This window comes from Bombyx mandarina, chromosome 21 (genome assembly GCF_030267445.1).
Source record: "Bombyx mandarina strain Sakado chromosome 21, ASM3026744v2".
In the NCBI taxonomy this organism is placed as follows: Eukaryota; Metazoa; Arthropoda; class Insecta; order Lepidoptera; family Bombycidae; genus Bombyx; species Bombyx mandarina.
The window spans coordinates 13,864,628-13,884,902 of NC_143227.1; the positions used below are offsets into that span (position 1 = coordinate 13,864,628).

Consider the following 20,275-nt stretch of genomic DNA (forward strand, 5'->3'; position numbering starts at 1 on the left):
GACGTCACGCCCCGCGCTTATTCACAAACACTACACAAGCGCAACGTGTGAATGTGTTATACGCGAGCTACATGGTAGGCGGAGTGAGGTATGTTAAGTTTTTTTCGTTACGGAATTTCATGATTTGGTCGCCGCGCTCAAGGCCCGCGATAAAAGCTATGCAATAGCTTAAAAATGTATGAACTTGTAAGAAAATCTCTTTGGCTATACTATTTGTATTTGGTTGGTTTTAGTATCATTAAAAGTTTAAATTCGAAAGAAGATAATTCCAAATTAAAATTAGGAAGATGTGTGATTTTTATTTATTTTTCGTACTGTCAAGATGAGTGAATCTAATGAAGGTATTTGATACATTTTAAAATTTTACTACAAAAAAGGTAAAAAAGCAACGTAAGCAGTGAAAAAAAATTGCGATGTTTATGGACCTAGTGCAGTGTATGTGAGAGTAGCACAAATTTGGTTTAAGCGTTTTCAATCCAAAAATTTTGATGTCAAAAATTCACGTCGCTCTGGTCGCCCTATTACAGATAAAATCGATGCCATTTTTGAAAAAGTGGGGCAAGATCGGCATATCAGTAGTTATGACGTAACTGAAGAACTGGGAATTGACCACAAAATAGTTATGGCGCATTTGAAAAAACTGGGTACACAAAAAAGCTCACTGAAAGAAACCTAATGAACCGTGTACTCATTTGTGATTCTTTATTACGACGTAATGAAACCGAACCATTTTTGAAGAAGCTGATAACTGGTGATGAAAAGTGGATCACGTACGACAAGAACGTACGAGAAAGGTTGTGGTCAAAGGCCGGTCAGGCTTCACAGCCTCTGGCGAAACCCGGGTTAACTCGCAATAAGGTGATGCTGTGTGTGTGGTGGGATTGGAAGGGCATTATACATTATGAGCTGTTACCACCAGGCAGGCAGGACCATCGATTCTGAACTCTACTGCGAACAATTGATGAGATTAAAGCAAGAAGTTGAGTGAAAGCGGCCGGAATTAATCAACAGAAGGGGTGTGGTTTTTCATCACGATAACGCTAGACCTCACACATCTTTAGCCACTCAGCAAAAATTAAGAGAGCTTGGCTGGGAGGTGTTAACGCATCCGCTGTATAGTCCTGACCTTGCATTTTCAGATTTCGACCTGTTTCGGTCTCTTCAGAATTCTTTAGGCAGTGTCAGGTTAACATCACGAGAGGACTGCCAAAACCAATTGTCGCAGTATTTTGATCAGAAGCCCGAAAATTTCTATAGCAATGGGATCATGTCCCTATCTACAAGATGGCAAAAAGTTATCGAACAAAATGGTACCGACATACTTTAGTTAAATGTGAATAAACTATATTAAAAAATGTTGTGAAATTTGTTAAAAAATGCGAAGAAACTTTTTCCCCAACCTATTATTGTATAGAAATAAAATAGTAAACAATGTTTACAATAAGTAATAGTTTACAATACTATTTGACATTGGACGGTAATGGGTAAATTTTAAAAAATAATAATCTCTTTGAACAATAATTATATACGCATTTCCATTTTATATAAAAATTATGATTCTTACATCAGTAATTTCTTATAAAATGCTAGGAAAATGCTGTAAAATGCCCTTATGTTAAAAACAAGAAAGAAAGTAAAGAAAACCTTATTTGTGTTAGTTAACGTATGTGTAATATTTTAAAACTCTGCATCGTAGTTTTTTTTCTAATGTTAAAATCATTTCTGGTGCAATGTAATCAAGGTAAAATTGCTCTAATTTTTTAACTATCATCGATCATGTTCCGCAGAAACTTGTTACAACTTGATTGCGTACGGTGTGTGGGTTATCCTACGAAATCTATGTTAATTATTTTAAGTTTTTATAACATCATACAGGGTAGAAATATAAACTAATTATTCGTTATTGTGTAGTAGGCGAGTTTTAATTTTAGTGAAATTTAAAATACAGAAAGTAAATTAAATTAAAAATTTTACAGCGCCCCCCTAACCCACATCAACGCCCCCCATTTTTTCCTGTGCCCCTTAACGCCCCCCTCTAGGTTTCAAACGCCCCCCAGGGGGCGTTATCGCCCACTTTGAGAAAGACTGCGCTACATACATAGTAAAAGCATACCATGACATGGGGTAAATTGGGATCCTGGGGTAATTTGGGACAAACCTGCGGAAGATTCTCAAAGTACCTGTAACACGGAATCTACCTAATTTTGTTTATGTTAATATTTATCAATGTATAGAAGAAAAACCAAGTTAACTATGGAAGTACTAAATATGAGTTAAGTTGGTCCCAAAAATTCGTCAAATTAAATTTAAAATAGTGGTTGAAAAGTGAGTTTTAAAACAGCTTAAAGAACTTTTAAAAAAAGTAATATTATCGTTGTTTTTTCAATAAGATCACAGTTTATATAAGTTTTTAATACACCTGGAAATACCACAACAAACGGTAAGTTGCAATATTCTTATTTTAAATACAATATTTCGACAAAATAAAAAATGTATATTTTTTCCTTTCTTTTTGGGGAAAATTGGGACGTATGTAGGGTAATTTGAAACGAGACTGGAAAAATTAGGGACGAGAAAACACAAAATTGGAACGCCAAAAGACAAAATAGGGATGGCTTGTTAGGGTTGTCACTGATATCTTATAATAGATTTTTTAGCCTATACTATCACTTAATTGCGTGATGTAAAGAAGGTTAATGTGTTTATCAGTTAGTTTATGTAAGTATTATAGGTAAAAGAAAAGTATATATATAATTACTTTTTTTCGCGACATTTACCTTGTAATATCTGCAGGGTCGTATGTTCTTTATAGCAATAAAAAAAATTAAAAGTTAAAAGAACTCAATCAAAACTTTTGTTATTTCAGAATCTATTCACGCGTCGAATCATGATTTTGTTAACATTCACAACGAACACACACAAATAAAAACAGGCCTCAGATTTTAAATGTAACATTAATTAAAAATCCGAGATATCCAATTATGAGTGAGTGAATTAATTGAGTTTAGTTATTTAGCTTAGAAAGAATTTCTTTTATTTTTGTTATTATTGGCAGTAATCAGATAAAGCTGTTTTTTTATCTTATTCACCTGATATCTTACTCTTGCTCAAAGATCATTTTGAAAATGTTGATTAAATAAAATTGTATTAATGCATTTCCAGTCTTTTTGTTTTCTATTTTTTATTCTATTTTATGATTTTGGTTCAGAGTTGTGATTTTTAAGGAAATTAAATAATAATTTTCTAAAATATAACATGCACGTACTTTTTTTGATCATTGTATTGTTGATTATCATTCACGTCACATCGCTTCGGAATAGAAACCAGCTTAATTTACACTATGTTGTGTATTGTGCTTAAATTATGGATTGTATTCATCATTTCGGTCCATATAAATAATTATATGGCACCTACCTATATATCGCAGTACTGCGAGTTGACAACCCTTACAAATATCCCAATTTAACCCTTAACCGTGTCAATTTACCCCGGACGCTGGGTAAATTGGGACGGCCATTATTTTACCGATTATTTCTTTAAAATGAATAATTAAAATAATGTAACGGTTTTTATCACCTAGGTACGTTCAAGACTCAACTTATTTCTTTGGTTGAGCAGTGACTATTTAATTGGAACTATTTTAAAATTCAATCTGAAGGTCGATTTTGTCCCTATTTACCCCATTGTACGGTAATTCGTGTTGATAAGAATCAGCACAGCGCATTGGCACCATCTATTGAGAGAAATACTTGATTTTTTTAATCATAAATCCTAAAATTTGGTATAAATAAAACAACTTTCAAATTTCCATCTTTTATAAATCTATCTTCAAGGAGACAGATTGTACTAATTTTGATCCACAAAATAAATTTTTGAATTTCAAGTGAGACAATCTAGAATTGCCCTTTTGTCAAACTTGAAATCTGCCCAAGATGGAGCAATGAAATTGCTTAATTTGCTTTCATCTATTTTAGCCTCGGCCACGCTGTCTTCCTTCTGTACTGGTGAAATATTATTTGACTGGATGTTCTGTGGCGTGAACAACTGTCTTTTAGCAGCCTTCTTTTCCTTCCTAGCACTATTATTGCCATTAGCACCATTTTTGTTACCATTGCCACCATTTTTATTACCATTAACATTCTTTGTATTGCTTCCATGATTCTGATAATCATTTTTGTGACCAGAATTTTGTTGGTATTCATTTATCTCGTTTTGCAGTCCCTGCGATATGGTCTTGTTTTTATTCTGGCTCGATGAAGCTTCTAAATCTCCCATCGATTTGTGACGAGTTCGACGACTGTTCGTGAATACCTTGGAGCTGTGTTCGGCAACCCATCGTCTCATTCGTTTGACGAAAGGTAGGACCATAAAGAACGCATTAGGGCTAACCCCCATTTTGACTTTGGGGGTCATGTCTTTTTTATTGGCAGGCAAATCCGCCAATGGGAACCACTCACACGCTTTGATCTCGTTTCGTGTGCGAGGTTGGAACTTTGTGTCTCTGGGAATATTTCCAATAATGTACAAACGAGCGATTTGGTCGTGTGTTACGGCTTCTATGTAATCGTTTTTATTGATTAAATTGCTTATATCAAAACCTGTCTCTTCTAGAACCTGTTACAAATTATAATATTTTATGAGTATACATATTATTATGTTTACAGTTTGCTTAGTGCGAGTTTCTTAACATTCTCGATAGCGTAAAAGTTAAGCCAATTTTATATGCAGTTGGAACAGCACCCCTAGCGGCCCGCTTCCCCGTCGAGCGCGGTGTCCCACAGGGGTCGGTCCTTGGCCCTCTCTTGTGGAACATCGGCTACGACTGGGTCCTGTGGGGTGCCCTTAGCGCTCCTCTCACGGGTCTGAGCGTAGTTTGTTACGCGGACGACACCTTGGTCGTGGCACGGGGTAGGGACCTGCGCGAGTCTGCCCGTCTTTCCTGCGCGGGGGTGGCCTTCGTCGTCGGCAGGATCCGAAGGCTGGGTCTGGAGGTGGCGTTCGATAAATCCCAGGCCCTGTTGTTCCACGGGGCCCGGAGAGCGCCGCCTCAGGGGGCCCACCTCGTGATCGGAGGCGTTCGCGTCGAGATCGAGGCGACCGGGTTGCGGTACCTCGGCCTCGTACTGGACGGTCGTTTGAGCTTCCGTGCTCACTTCGAAAGATTGGGTCCCCGACTGATGGCAGCCGCCGGCTCGCTGAGTCGGCTGTTGCCGAACGTCGGAGGTCCCGACATGGTGGTGCGCCGCCTCTACACGGGGGTGGTGCGGTCAATGGCACTGTACGGGGCGCCCGTATGGTGCCACGCCCTGACCCGTGACAACGTCGCAGCGTTGCGACGTCCGCAGCGCGCGATTGCGGTCAGGGCAGTTCGTGGGTACCGCACCGTCTCGTTCGAGGCGGCGTGCGTGCTCGCCGGGACGCCTCCCTGGGACCTGGACGCGGAGGCGCTTGCTGCGGATTACGCGTGGCGATGTGATCTGCGCTCCAGGGGGGAGCCGCGTCCCGGCGCGGCGGAAGTTCGAGCGCGGAAGCTTCAATCTCGGCGTGCCGTGCTCGAGGCGTGGTCTCGCCGCCTGGCGGACCCCGCCTACGGGCGACGGACCGTCGAGGCGATCCGCCCAGTCCTCTCGGACTGGGTGAATCGCGACCGAGGACGTCTCACCTTCCGAGCGACGCAGGTGCTCACGGGACACGGCTGTTTCGGTCGCTACCTGTACCTCGTCGCCCGGAGGGAGCCGACGCCGAAGTGCCACCATTGCAGTGGCTGCAACGAGGACACGGCGGAGCACACGTTCGCGTGCTGCCCCGCTTTCGCGGAGCAGCGCCGCGTCCTCGTTGCAAAAATAGGACCGGACTTGTCGCTTCCGACCGTCGTGGCTGCGATGCTCGGCAGCGATAAGTCCTGGCAGGCGATGCTCGACTTCTGCGAGTCCACCATCTCGCAGAAGGAGGCGGCGGAACGGGAGAGGGAGAACTCTTCCTCCCTCTCGGCGCCGTGCCGCCGCCGTCGAGCCGGGGGTCGGAGGAGGGCGTTTGTCCAGCTCCGGCCCCTATGAGGAGGCAGTCTCCTCCCGGTGATGGTCACGGGGCGACCTAAGGGGGCTGAGACTGCGCCGCACGCTACCGTCACTAGCGCGCTGGCACCAGGAGGACGGGACGACGCGTCGGCGGCTGCGGACTGCGATGCGGTCCGCATTTTCGTCGTCGCCGAACATACTGTGGAAGAGCAACCCGGTCGGCGGTGTATCGCGTTCCGACCCGGCAGGCTGGTTCTGGCCCAGCGGGGTATCCCGGAACACCAGCGGCATCGCCCGGGCGGCCTGAAGGGCCGCCGTACCGCGGAGACTGACGTCGTTGGTCGTCGTCTATCGCCTCGACGACCCGCCGGTCGGGCGTCCTCGGGGTGGCGCCGCGTGTCTGGTTGTAGTGTTGACCGCGGGAACCCCCCTACTCTGACCGGGTTTTGACCCCGGACGGAGATCGGACGCCGGGTGTAAGAGTGCATGGGAGTCGTTTAGTGGGTGGGCCCTAAATTCCTTGGGCCCGTGGTCTGCTCTCAACACCTGCAGATCGTTGAGTCTCACATAACCCGCGCGCCCCCTAGGCGCGGGGACCTCGTAGGAGGTTCGGCCCTCGGCCAGGAAAAAAAAAAAAAAAAAAAAAAAGCACCCCTAGCGGCAAACGTAGGCAAATGATCCCATTCCATACAAATATAAGTTAACTTTTATGCTATCGAGAATGTTAAAAAACTAGCACTAAGCACACTGAAAGATACTACAGTTAGTCTTCTTCATTGACATCACAATCAAATTACATATATTGCAATGTAACAAAATTATCATAACATAATTTTTTAAGTTGCATTTCTGTTGGTATGTATGCGAAAACAAATCCACATAATTTTTTCTACAGGTTAATGTAACACATAACTGGATTTCATAACAAAGATGTATTGCAAAGTATATATATTAGATTAGAGTTTTTATTACTTTAATTTTCTTTTTTATATTGGATAAATATGTTGAAATTATGCACACTATGATGTAAGTATAATTTTCTTACCTCTCTAGTAGCACACTTCCAGGGTTCTTCATCTTCATTGACCTTCCCTTTAGGGAAACCCCAGGAGGCTTTTGTCCAATATGATTGTACAAGAAGCACATGAGAGAGGTCATCATTGAGCAGTATAGCTCCGTATGTAGGTACAGTCTGTTTATATTCTCTCCAGTTATCTAAAACTGCATCTAGACTGCTAACATGTTCTCGGAGTTGCGGGACATGCTGTAATTTACATTATATATACATACTGTATATAAAAAATGTCTATAGGCTCCGGTAACAACTTAACACCAGATGGGTGTGAACCATACCCTCGGTCATTTACCCATCTACTTAATTTTTTTTTCTACATTAAAGTGAATTAACTGTATTGCTTTTTTTTAACTGTAGCTATAGCAATCAAGTTAGGTAGTCTCAATGTGCTGAGTAAATTAAGACATGTTATCATGACTATTTTATTTTTAGGCAAATTTTATATAAATCTGTTTGGGATATTATATTGGAATGTAATGTTTCGAGACACCATCACTGTCAGTATACATTTACGGCCTATCGCAATCAATGCCAGTGAATACAATGTTATTTAAAATCCCATAAGATTACTCACTTGGAAAATATGTGCTGCAAACTCTCTAATACCACAGGGGTATACTTTTTTCGATTCATCAGTGCAGTAATAATCCAAATAAAACCAATGAGCCAATTCAATCTGGAAGCATATCCTCACTAAGTTTCCTCTATCTTCTGCTGGTAGATTTATTATGAAACGACTGTAACAAAAGAAATATTATTTGTAGTTGATCTAAAAATAAATTGTTAGTATGCATGTCTGTGTGTTCAAATATAAATACTATGCGAAGGAACTGGTGGTAGGGCGTTTTGTGAATGCGGCACTGGTACGTACCACTACCCTGCCTATTTCTGCCATGAAGCAGTAATGCCTTTCAGTTTGAGAAGTGGGGCAGCCCCCCTACTGTAAAACTGAGACCTTACGTTGTAGATGTCTATGAGCTCCAGTAACTGCTTAATACCGGGTGAACTGTCAGCATATCCATGTAAGAAGTTAAAAATAAAAAAGTACATTATTACTTAACAAAATTTATTGTTTTTAACACATTGATGGACTGTACATTACCCTCATTTACCCATGACACTGCTAAATTTCACACATTACCTATTGGCACAGTGAACTGTTTAAAAAGCACATTACTTTTACAGTGATACTACAACATGCCCTTCTTTGTGATAGTATGAAAAATTTAATGTCCCAAGAAGTACTGATTAAATAATTAAAAAATGTGACTTCGGCAGACATTCCTGTGTTCCTGTGAACACCAATGTATTCATCATAGATTTTTTTAATGAAGCAAAGCAAACCATTCACATCACATAGTGAATGACTTCGTTTAATTTGCATTATGGACGGTTGTTATAAAATACAATTGTGGGTTGTGTAACAGTGTCAAGGTGATATTTATGGGCCCCACTAACCAGGTAAAATCAGGTATCGCCTATCTACTGCCTATCTCCGTAGCAATAAGTAAATATATCTTTAACAGGAAAAGCTGTTACGCAGCTGTCCCACCCAATAGATTTAAACGCAAAAGTGCTTCGCAGTATACCTAGTTCCTAGTTATAAGTATTTCGAATTATGACATGTCCTATCACCAAAAGAATTTTTAGAACATTAGTTCTAGTTATTTAATTCGTCTTTTTTATAATACCTAACAGTTTATTATTGTGTTTAATATGTTACAGTCTAATTTTTGCTCGAATTAAACTTGTCATTACGATTTACTTACCTACAAAGGTCATCTAATATATCTATTGGAATAGAGTGTTTGTTATGACTTGAATTCATAATAGTCGAACTCATATCTGCATCAGTAGTTTTGCTGTTTATTTTAGTTTAAGCTTACTATAACATAACAAAGTTGTTGGAAATCTTACGCTTGGTTTATCAAAACAAATAACTTTTTTTATATTCTCAGTCATTGGATTCTCAACTTTTGAGCCGATCACTTAGTTTAAGTGAATTATCTATGGATCATTTCACTACTTTTTTTTCCTACTTTAGCCGATTGTCTAGAGACCATGTCAGCGTCACCGGGCTAGCAGGTGAGCTCACGGGGCTCAAACCTGAAGATGTTATTAACACAAACCCTGGCAAGAGCCGTGCTTCGCAGAATCTACCACTGGATCGGAAACGCGACCCACTGAGAAGATCCGGCGAGAAACTCAGTGGGCTGTGTCTGTGAGTTAATTTACTCGCCGAGCCCTTCGTCGCAAGCGACGGGTTCGACAAGAATGATGACTGGTGCTTGGGGTACCTAAAAGCACGGCTAGTGGATCACTGTCTTCAATGGGTTGAACTGAATTAAATTCAACTCACCCGACTCGGAGATGCTTAGACAGTTCTCTAGCAGACCTTTTGATGGTGTAGTAGACACCACGCTCCGAGCGAAGCTCTCATAGCTGATATGTCATATATCCATAGCACTAATGTAAAATCTAATAAAAAAATGAAACAAAAAAGTTATAAATTGTGTATTTTTCTAAACTTTGAAGCAGTGTTTAAAAAAAACAAGTGTTCAAATATCAGGCATGTACCATATCTATTCTCGCCACAGTAAAAGTGCCTTAAAGCTATTGAACATCGCGGAACATACATGGGGGTAATTCGGATAGCCTTAGTGATAATCTACCTCTGGATTTTGGTTTTACACTATTTTTTGGGACACCCTGTATAAGCGACAGAAGCTTTAAAGAGTGGCGTAACATTTATTTCTGTCTCTCTTCCGTCTCCGTTCGATCTGGAATGCTTTCGGCTGCTGTACATTTACGAGCAAAAGGCTTCAGATCAGATTGTGTATAATAATTTTTTAAGGGATTTTATGACCTCATAACGAAGACCTTGAGGCTACGTCCAGCAGCTTTGTTTCATTTTCCCACATTTTTGCACTTTCACAGATAATAAACATTTAATAAACCACCGTTATTACACATTTAAACCCGAAGAAACACTAAATAGACAAAATAAAACAAATCACACAACTTCACTCTTCGTGTTCCCGCCAAAAAGTCCGTGTAGCCATCACAGATTAAAATATTAGTTACTACTTAAAGCCATGCTTACTTTGCCTTTTCAATTGGACAATTTTAAAAAGAGAATTTGATTAGTGTCTACTCTGCATAGACCTTTACTACTCTGTGAGGACATTATTGATTTGTCAATTGAATTTGTCAAAAACGAGTAAAACTTACGTGTTAATGAAGGAAAAAAACATTTAAAACATAAACAAATCCTCTGAAAATGGATATAACACCATTATTTAAGGCTTGCATAAAAACTGTTAAAACTCGTAACAAGGCTTTCGGCATACACAGTCCGATTAGCGAAGATAAGCAACGCATATTGAGGGTGAAATCAAAAAATGCTTTCATGGCAACAGCTAAGGATATTTGTTCACAAATTACCAAGCTTAGAGACTTCTTATTGGAACACCGCGATAAATATTTAAGCTTCTTCAATAATGTTACTGGAGACGATATGTCTGATGAAGAGCGCGACCAAATAGACACCGGTGCGCAACGCATCATGAACACATGCTCACACCTGCTAAAAGAGTTCAGGAATGATAATCGAAGAACTACAGTGACCCCACAAACTAGGGAATATATGGACTCAGTCGTAGATTTAATTGATGCTTATTTAAAAGCTGTTTGTAAAGTGCATAGTGAATTGAAAGCAATGAGAGTTAAGCGAGCTTTAGATATGAGGAAATTGTCTAGACTGGAGCTACCAGCGACCAAATCTAGTATTCCTAATCCGTTTACACTAGATAAGGTAATAGAAAAAGAGAATGAGACAGAAGATGAAAAAGACAATACAAAAACAAAATTAGACTTATCAGAGAATGAGATGGCAATTATGTCTGATGAAGGAGAGTTGACTTCAGAAGAGTTGCAAATGTTTGAGTCGGAGAATGTACAGCTGTTAAATGAACTAAACAGTATGACGGAAGAAGTTAAACAAATTGAAAGCAAAGTACTACACATTGCAGAACTTCAAGAAATATTTACTGAAAAGGTAAAAGGTTAAAATTAAATAAATACATAAGCCACTTTTAAAAATAAAGCTTAGATTCAAGAAAATAAAATCTGCCACTGAGAGGATGAATGTTGTATATTATAGTCTGTGTATTATATCTTTATAAAATTGCACATACTGCTACATACAGATCATAACTATCTTGATCTTAAAATATTCATATTTGGATGTTCTTTCACACATTGGATGTAAATAAATTTTTCAAATCCATGAAACTTTAATTGATTTATTTAGATTCAAATTGATATTACTGTTTGTAACAGTACAATTAACAGTAGCGGTAGGCAGGTAGCCTTTAATAATGAGATATACAAACAGTTTGTATGACATCAAAATGTAAAAAGTGTAAATCTGTTTCAGGTTTTACAACAAGAACAAGACATAGATAGAATATCGAATACAGTTGTCGGGGCAACTGAAAACGTTAAGGATGCCAATGAACAGATTAAGCAGGCTATACAAAGAAACGCAGGCCTAAGAGTATATGTTCTGTTCTTCTTACTGGTCATGTCGTTCAGTTTGCTGTTCCTAGATTGGTATAATGATTAAATTTAGTAGGTACTTGTGGTTTTGTGTTTCATTTTCTAAATAATGATAATTTTACAAAAAAGGGAACAGTTTTGATGATAATAGAATTATCTTAATTGAAATTTTGGAATCAATGATGTCAATATTTTCGCTTTAAATAAACACGTTTTATCAGAGGCTTCTTATGTTTTCTTATGTGAATACGCAAATATTTCACTATCGGTTATATAAAATATACACTATTATTGCTCGAGTTTCGATCTATACTGTAGCCAAACATTTTTTAGTTGTTTAAAAGTACAACTATACATATACTAACTATTATACTTATACTACTAACTTTAACTTATATGAACCTAAGTTGACAACATGAGAAAATGCTGTTAATTAACGTTGTACCATCTATATTATTTTAAAAATCCCACTATTTTATTAATTTAGTTACAAATATAACTTCGGTTTTTTACCAGTCGACTAACTTGGCTGTATGTGCTATTTTCTCTTGGACTATCTATTTAAACGTCAAAGTCCAAACTGTCAAGTTCCAACCCCGGGACCTGGGGATTGTTTATTTTTCAGTTTCAAGACCTAGATGCATATAAATTCAGCTGTAATAAAACATATATCAATGTGTTTCCCTCAGGTGATCAATACTGCAGGATGCGTACTTACCACCCTCTCTGTTGCAGTTCATGAATGTAATTCGCGCAGTACGCACGTCGATATCAAAAGTACGACTGCGACCTCACAGAAAGTCGATTGCATCTAGTGCTAATAAAGTGCATTACAAAATGGAGGGAACGAAAACTATGAAGGAACTGGGATACATATTTGATTCAAGTAACATTAAAAAATTTTTATATTATTTAATTAGTGCCTCCACTTATGAATAGGAACAATAAGAAATTTCAGAAATAACTTGAAAACAGGTACAGTTCAGTGTATGCACGAGACCCTCTTACTGCCAACGCTTAAGGGTAGTGATAACCACTTTCCATTAGATCCATATGTTCATACCAAGGCAATTAATATAAGTTGTTAGGGTATTTTACTTGTAGATATTAAATGCTACACTATTTTCTAGTTTTTTTTAAATTAACAATAATATGATACATAATGTTTTTACTACCAAACAGATGGTCAAGTAAGAAAAATTGGAGCTGATGGACAGCCAACAGATGAACCATTCCAATTTGTCGTGAGCAATGATCACCAGGAATGCCAAGCTCATTATGAAGAACTAGGCTCAGCTGTCACCAATTATGTTTACGATATTCTTCAGACTCAGATTGGATTGCAAAAGTTACCAATCCCAAAGGATTCAAATGACGGAACATTTATTTTTGTTTCAAAAGATTATGATAAAAAAGATGTTCTGTTAATACTGATTCACGGATCAGGTGTTGTACGAGCTGGTCAGTGGGCTAGATCGTTAGTATCATGACTTAATTACTAAATTTTGGTTTCAAGTATGTTTAAAATTAAATATAAATAATATTGAATATAAGATAGAATTCAAACTGCAAATGTAATTTTGAATTTAGACAAACAAAGCCATTTTTGAGTAGTACTTTAATAACTATGGATATATAACATGAAACTTCTTCTTAGTACTGAATCATAAAATTAATATAGAAATATATAATGGTGACTTAATTCCTGATTCTGTTCATTATCCTTGGTTGGTACAAATATGGTATTACCCTTCTGTTCTTCTTTCACAATGGCAATATTCTATTCATCTATGTATTAATATGTACGTAATCAATGCATATTTTTTGTTTTCTCCATGTCTTGTTTTAAAGTAGGTCACGTAATTAGGCCTGCAGTATATTTGTACTGAAATGTAATTTTTGTCACAGCCTCATAATCAATGAATCGTTGGACAAAGGATCTCAGGTTCCGTATATCAAGAAGGCTTTGGCCAAAGACTATGGAGTAGTGGTACTAAATACAAATGACAACCACACAGCAGATGGAAAGACCATTCTCAACAGTAGCACCGCTGAGGAACATGCCCTTTACGCATGGCTGAACTACATATCCAATGCGAATGCAAGTTCCATACTCATTGTAGCACATAGTTATGGTGGGGTTGTCACGGTTTCTCTGGCAGAAGAGGTGCAAAATGACTTTGAAGACAGAGTAAAGGCCATTGCTTTTACTGACTCTGTACATTCCTATTCTAACAAGAAGCTTACAAACTTTTTGAAACAGGTAAGAATGTAACTGGAGACATGCACAGTTGAAATTTAACTTTTCCTAATTGGTTTCTTGATATTACAGGTTACAAAAAATTGGATATCTAGTCAGACACCGCTGGATACACCTCTCAGAACTCCTGATTTCGATATAACCAGACTTTCAGCAGGTATAAATATTGCATTCATAAAATCAAATTATTTGTGTTTTTAAGGGGAATAGACTATGGCTATTCTTTTTTCTTTAACTTCTATGAACTTATTTTCTAGATTATAATTACATACTTATCCAAATCTTTGCACTGCCTTTGTCCATGAGTAACACTGAGCATTAATCACTGGTTGAGCTAAAAGCTTACTATTAAGTGCTGCAATAGTAACATTGAAGCAACCATTGGTAAAGGTTGACTTATACCACTGAAACTCTGCATTTGTGTTGTGTCAAATATATAAGAAAACTTTGTTTGCAGGTCATGAGAAACATGAAATGACATCATACATGTGTATGGATTCTGTTTTTAAATACTTTGATGAAATACTAAATATGAATTAAAACGAATATTCACGTGGTACTACTCTATTATAATAGCGAATTTTTATTCTCTGGTTATGTTTAAGAATGAGCATTTATTAATGTTAAATTTATGTCTATGTACCTAGTTAGTTAATAAATAAGAATGTGTTTGTTTCAATTTATTTTTTCTTTCCTTTAGAATAATGCTTCATCCAATATTTTATGTCCTGATTGTTGGCACGCACCCCCAAGACGGCCGATTTGGAATTCACATCTTTCATTGCGAATGGAGAAAATCCTGCAGTATAATCAGGATCTAGAGCATTTGTTTTGTTTCTTGCTAATTTGGTAACAAATCTTTTGTGTATATGCTGGTCTTCAGTTAAAATTGGGTATTGAAAATGTTGACCACCTTTTGGTGTAGGTAAACTAAATCTTTTTCCTCTTGCTGTTAAAGGTTTACGGCCATTTATATGTATTCTTTGATTACCATCTTCATCAATACTCACTGCAACTTTTTTTAAAGTTGCATGACCACATTTAGGACAGAACAGTTTTGTCATTACACTAGTTGTTTTGAAACAGGTTGTGCAACGAAAAATAAATGTACGTAATTGTCTTATAATTCTTCCATCTATTGATGTAACATTTAGTCCTATCTGCTTTAAAACATTTTGCATTGCAAAGTCCGAAGTGATGCAGGCAACTTCAACATCTTTTTCTTCAAATTCACCAAGTTCCATCTCTTTTCGTTTTTCAGCCAAATTTTTGGTTGTGATCCATTCTCCACCATCGCTATCTGTCTCGTCTTCATCATCATCATCATCATAGCTGTCTGTAGCCTCTTCATCAGAGACTTTAACCATTAGCTCATCAACTTTGTCATCTTTCAAATCCATATCATTGATTTGTTTTGAAATTTCTTCAGCCAGTTTATCATCATCAGTTTCATTTGTTGTTGTTTGACAGTTTTGTTGGTGTTTGACTTCAAATGACTCTCCAGTTTCAACATTCACAGTCTCGCCTATGGGTTGTTGTAAAGGTTCACTGGTCTCTTTGTTATTGTTTGCATTAGAGTCTTTCTCACCTGTTTCCTGATTGGCATTTTCATAATTGGGATGAAGGTTAAACCCAGCCAATCCTGTAACTTTAACAGATTTTTGCATAGTCGGTTCATCTTTAAGATGTTCCGTACCGCCAACCTTCTCCTTCTCTAGCTGGTAGGTCAGTGCCATAACCTTAATATCTGTAGCAGAGAGGCTAGAATAATCACCTGTTTTCTTCGAGAATTCAGTAATGAATTTTATGTTATCTGCGAAGACATCCTTGACTTTTAAGTCGTATGGAAGGACAACGAGCTTTTTTCTTTGCCTATCATTAGTTATTTCATCAATAACCTCTTGTATAGTATAAACATTTTCAGCAATGTCTTGAAGGTTTGCCGCCCTTATGAATGCAGAGGTATCCACAATCAGATGCTTAATAGACTTCGGCATTGCGCTGAACACGAATCACGAAATTAACTTTACATGTGAAATTGTATAATTCGTTAGGCAAAACGAACTTGTTTAGCTCACGTGTGAATTCTGAAAGAAATATATTATTGTCAAATGTCAAAAAAAAGTAGTACAGTAATTCAATTTTTTCAATTGGAAAGGCAAATGTATCGTACCATACGGCTAAATTTTCTGCAATTTTTTTTATGAAAAATGGTAATACGAAGTGAGGTGAAATGAAGTTGATTCATCTGGAAAATTAATCAATTGCCCTGAAATTAAATGAGTTGATATGGGATAAAATTTATTCTTAGGAAAATTGTGGTTATTTATTGAGACTTTTTCAGTGGATTTTTTGGAGAATCCCGAGAAACTACGTGCTGGACGGTTAAATTTGAGGAGATTGGGTTCTGTAAGTTGATGAGCGGCTATTTAAAAGCACACTGCTTCATTATAATTATATTGCAAATACTTTGTACACTATTACACCATTTATTTTATTTTTATAAAACTCTTAGATGTTGCTCTGACCTTGTCTAGATAAGAACGCAGTGTATTCACTGACGAGAACACAACTATTTGTTTTAAACATTTAAAATAATTCCAATATTCGAAATCTGTAACCTTACACGTGTAAAGTGTTGCCGACCATTACTTTCAAATACTTTCATATTCAAACTCCAACATAACGTCCAACGGCTTTGTTTCATTTTGCCACATTTGTACACTTTCACAAATACTAAATAGTTAATAATCTACCGTTATTACACATTTCAACCTGAAGAAACACTAAATAGACAAAATAAAACAATTCACACAGCTTCTTTCCTGGCGCTTAAACCAAAAAATCCTATCAAAATCAAGTTATAGTAGTTCCTTATTTTGTAAATGGTAAAAATATATGTAAACGTAAAGATAATTATATAACATACATATTGTTCGCGACGGACATGAATAAATATAAGATTAGAATAGATATTGTTCGCGACGAACATTGATAGTTTAAAATAGATAGAAAATATAGTAATAGATAAATAGTTAAATAGAGATATGTTCGCCAAGAACAGCGAAAATAAATAGACATCCAAATAAACGGATATGTTGTGAAATAATAAATGTGAATAGAGATAGTTAAAAATAGGAAAATAGATATAAGTAAATTTGTAAATATTTGTTTGAAAATAAAGATTGGTCCTCGTGGTCTTTAATTTGGCGTGGGAACGCAGGAGCGAGTCACAATACGGGCAACTAATAGAGCGACTAGGCAAAACAATAGGCGAGCGAGGCGGCCGAGAGAACAATAGACGCCCACCGTGCTCGGACTCATAATAGCGCTGGCCGAGTGCGTGTGGGCGACCATAAATAAGGGGCCTACCTCGCTGCAAATTCAGTTCGAGACAGCGAGCCGACGAGTCAAGACCTCTCCGGAAGAAGAGGAGAGCGCCAACCGAACAAGAAAAGACTCGCTCCTGCGCCCTGCGCCGGTCAAGCCACGAGGACCGTGTGAACGCCATACTTGAAGCCTTCGTTATTTTCCTCGAACCAATCCCAGCACCCGTTCCGCGACAGCCACTGCGGCAATACTCGAGCCACCACGTTTGCCACGAGTAAGAAGTCTAAAAATCACACGTGGTGGCCGAAACCTGAGCGGTGGCCGTCCGGAATATTGGTCCTTCGAGAGCCGGATTCATTTGAGGAAGATCGAAGAAAATTGAAGATTGAAGATTGAAGAAATGGTGCTCACACGGTCCGAGAAGATGAGGTCGTCACGCCTTGACCGGCCCGGCAACGAAGCTGTCTCGGGCTCAACATCGCAAGACGCACAGCAACGAGCTGTGTCGGCCGCGCCGCGTTCGGGAGTGACGCAGGGACCGCCACCGTTGGCGGCAACCTCCTCCCAGTCAACCGCGCCGCGTTCGGGAGTGACGCAGGGACCGCCACCGATGGCGGCACCCTCCTCCCAAGTGGAAAAGTGTCCGGGAGTGCCGCGGGGCTCACAAGCGATGCCCCCCTCCCGCCAAATATTGCCTACGCAATACTCGCCGGCGTCGCCAACGGGACCGAACAGCGGGGTCTGTCGTCGAGTGGTCAGACCTCCCAGCACCGCGACACCGGCAACAACTTCAGGCGACGCAGCAACGGAGAGCGTCGTATCCGCGAGCCAGAACAGAAAAGAGTCAGCGCTCACGGCCAATCCAATTGTACACGGGTCCCACATCACGGACGCCGCTGCCAAAATCTCGACGACAGAAGAAGGCTCCACACTCCGCGACGGGATGGCGCCACCAGTACGAGGATCTTCGAGAAAGTCGAGTCAACAGTCACAACGGCTGTTGCTTATGGCGCGCCTCAAAGAAGAGCATCTCCGCGCCAAGGAAGAACAAGCTCGACTCCAAGCAGAGCTCGCCGCCGCCCGCATCTCAACATTAGAAGCCGAAGCGCTCGTTGAAGAGGAGGAAGATGCGCGCACAACACTCACGGAGGACGAGAACGAGCAATCACAGCGCATCGATACATGGCTCAGTCAACAACAATCGATCGCGCTACACGGAGTCGAAGAAACAGTAATGCAGCCAACACACGGATCACCAGCCACCATCGAGCAACCGCAACTGGAACTTCCCGCACCAATAGAACAGCTGAAGCTACCGGCCCCTGCCGCGGCACCGATTGCCGCACCTGTCGCACCGAAGAGCGACATCGCCGAACTAGCAGCTGCCATCGCGACGGCCGCCCGCCAAGCCAGGCCCGGACCATCGCATCGGTACTACGGGGAGCTTCCAGTGTACAGTGGATCGCACCAAGAATGGCTCTCCTTCAAGGTCGCCTACGCCGAATCAGCGGACAGCTTCAGCGCCGCAGAGAACACTGCGAGACTTCGGCGTACGTTAAGAGGAAGAGCAAGAGAAGCGGTCGAAAACTTGTTGCTGCATTACACCGAGCCCGCCGAGATCATGCGGACTCTAGAATCGCGCTTCGGACGTCCAGAAGCAATCGCCGCAACGGAGCTGGAACGACTGCGCGCGCTGCCACGCTGCACGGACACACCGAGGGACATCTGCGTATTCGCGAATAAGGTGAACAACGTCGTCGCCGCTCTGAGGGCCCTCGACCGCGTACATTACATGTACAACCCGGAGCTCACTAACATCACATCGGAGAAGCTGCCGTCCACTCTACGCCACCGCTGGTTCGAATTCTCAGCGACTCAACCGGCGGGAGAACCGGACCTCGTCAAGCTGTCACGCTTCCTGCAACGCGAGGCGGACCTGTGCAGCCCATACGCACAGCCGGAGCCAGAGACGAGAGTGGAGAACACCAGCGGTCGGCGGAAGATGGTGAACACGCCTCAGAGGACGCACACCACGCTAGCGAAGGAAGAGAGGAAATGCGTAGCATGTCAGAAGCCGGGGCACATCCCACAAGATTGTCCCGAATTCAAGAGAGCAGCCGTCAGCGAGCGCTGGGATACGGCGAAGCGCGAAAATTTGTGTTTCCGGTGCCTACGGTTCCGGTCCCGGGGACACGTATGTAAAAAGAAGAAGTGCGGTGTCGACAGCTGTGAACGCACGCACCACGAGCTGTTGCATAAGAAACCAGCATGGCAGAAGCCGAAGGAAAAAGAAGAGGCGGTCACCTCGACGTGGGCCGCAAGGAGTGCGACAGCCTACCTAAAGATGGCGCCAATTACTGTTATCGGACCGGCGGGAGAAGCAGATACATGGGCCCTGCTGGACGACGGGTCAACGATCTCGCTGATTGACGAAGACTTCGCGAGACAAGTGGGCGCCAAAGGACCGATCGAACCCCTCTTCATCACTGCCATCGGCGACAATAAGATAGACGCAACACGCTCACGACGCGTCCCGCTGAAGCTATGCGGACGCACGGGGGAACCGCAAGACCTGAACCTACGGACAGTCAACGGCTTAAAATTAACACCACAGCGACTGAACATCGAAGTCCTCGCGTCGTGCCATCACCTCACCGACCTCCGCCATCACTTCAAAACGAGCTACGCCTCGCCGAAGATACTGATCGGCCAAGACAACTGGCACCTGCTGGTGACGGAGGAGATGCGGACGGGACGACGCGATCAACCAGTGGCGTCTCGTACTCCGCTCGGGTGGGTCGTGCACGGAGCACACCCGGGAGGCAAGAGACAGCGCGTCAACTTCGTGGCACACACGACGACGGTCGACACGAACATGGACGAAGCCCTCAGGCACTACTTCGCGATCGAGGGACTTACCGTCGCCGCCAAGACGCCGAAGAATGACCCAGACGAGCGCGCGCTGAAGATCCTGCGAGGGACCACTCAACAGCGACCCGACGGCCGCTACGAGACCGCACTGCTGTGGCGTGA

General features: G+C 40.9%; 5 protein-coding genes and 1 long non-coding RNA gene across 6 annotated transcripts; 4 read left to right on the plus strand and 2 right to left on the minus strand.

Annotated features, from left to right (window-relative positions):
- The first annotated feature begins 2,046 nt into the window (after positions 1 to 2,046).
- LOC149500537 (uncharacterized) lies at positions 2,047 to 3,155 on the plus strand. The gene is made up of 2 exons (XR_016324913.1): positions 2,047 to 2,718; positions 2,867 to 3,155. It is a non-coding gene; the product is annotated as an uncharacterized LOC149500537 (long non-coding RNA).
- Positions 3,156 to 3,797: 642 nt separating this feature from the next.
- DCP2 (decapping mRNA 2) lies at positions 3,798 to 9,066 on the minus strand. Its single transcript, XM_089736489.1, has 4 exons — positions 8,862 to 9,066; positions 7,667 to 7,829; positions 7,063 to 7,281; positions 3,798 to 4,614 (listed from the first exon to the last, which is right to left on the minus strand). The coding sequence occupies exons 1-4, from the start codon at positions 8,933 to 8,935 to the stop codon at positions 3,880 to 3,882; spliced, it is 1,191 nt and encodes a 396-aa protein (XP_089592615.1). The 5' UTR covers positions 8,936 to 9,066; the 3' UTR covers positions 3,798 to 3,879.
- A 1,197-nt stretch (positions 9,067 to 10,263) lies between these two features.
- On the plus strand, positions 10,264 to 11,737 carry Syx18 (syntaxin 18). Its single transcript, XM_089736493.1, has 2 exons — positions 10,264 to 11,149; positions 11,531 to 11,737. The coding sequence occupies exons 1-2, from the start codon at positions 10,373 to 10,375 to the stop codon at positions 11,717 to 11,719; spliced, it is 966 nt and encodes a 321-aa protein (XP_089592619.1). The 5' UTR covers positions 10,264 to 10,372; the 3' UTR covers positions 11,720 to 11,737.
- Positions 11,738 to 12,151: 414 nt separating this feature from the next.
- On the plus strand, positions 12,152 to 14,591 carry LOC149500540 (cotranscriptional regulator ARB2A homolog). Its single transcript, XM_089736491.1, has 6 exons — positions 12,152 to 12,308; positions 12,388 to 12,538; positions 12,835 to 13,129; positions 13,561 to 13,915; positions 13,985 to 14,069; positions 14,370 to 14,591. The coding sequence occupies exons 1-6, from the start codon at positions 12,291 to 12,293 to the stop codon at positions 14,450 to 14,452; spliced, it is 987 nt and encodes a 328-aa protein (XP_089592617.1). The 5' UTR covers positions 12,152 to 12,290; the 3' UTR covers positions 14,453 to 14,591.
- LOC149500541 (RNA-binding protein NOB1) lies at positions 13,256 to 16,030 on the minus strand. Its single transcript, XM_089736487.1, has one exon. It carries the CDS (start codon positions 15,907 to 15,909, stop codon positions 14,593 to 14,595), a length of 1,317 nt encoding a protein of 438 aa, XP_089592613.1. The 5' UTR covers positions 15,910 to 16,030; the 3' UTR covers positions 13,256 to 14,592.
- Positions 16,031 to 16,910: 880 nt separating this feature from the next.
- On the plus strand, positions 16,911 to 20,275 carry LOC149500542 (uncharacterized). Its single transcript, XM_089736159.1, is given in 2 exon segments — positions 16,911 to 20,169; positions 20,172 to 20,275. Coding segments are annotated over 2 exon segments (2,631 nt in total). The 5' UTR covers positions 16,911 to 17,642.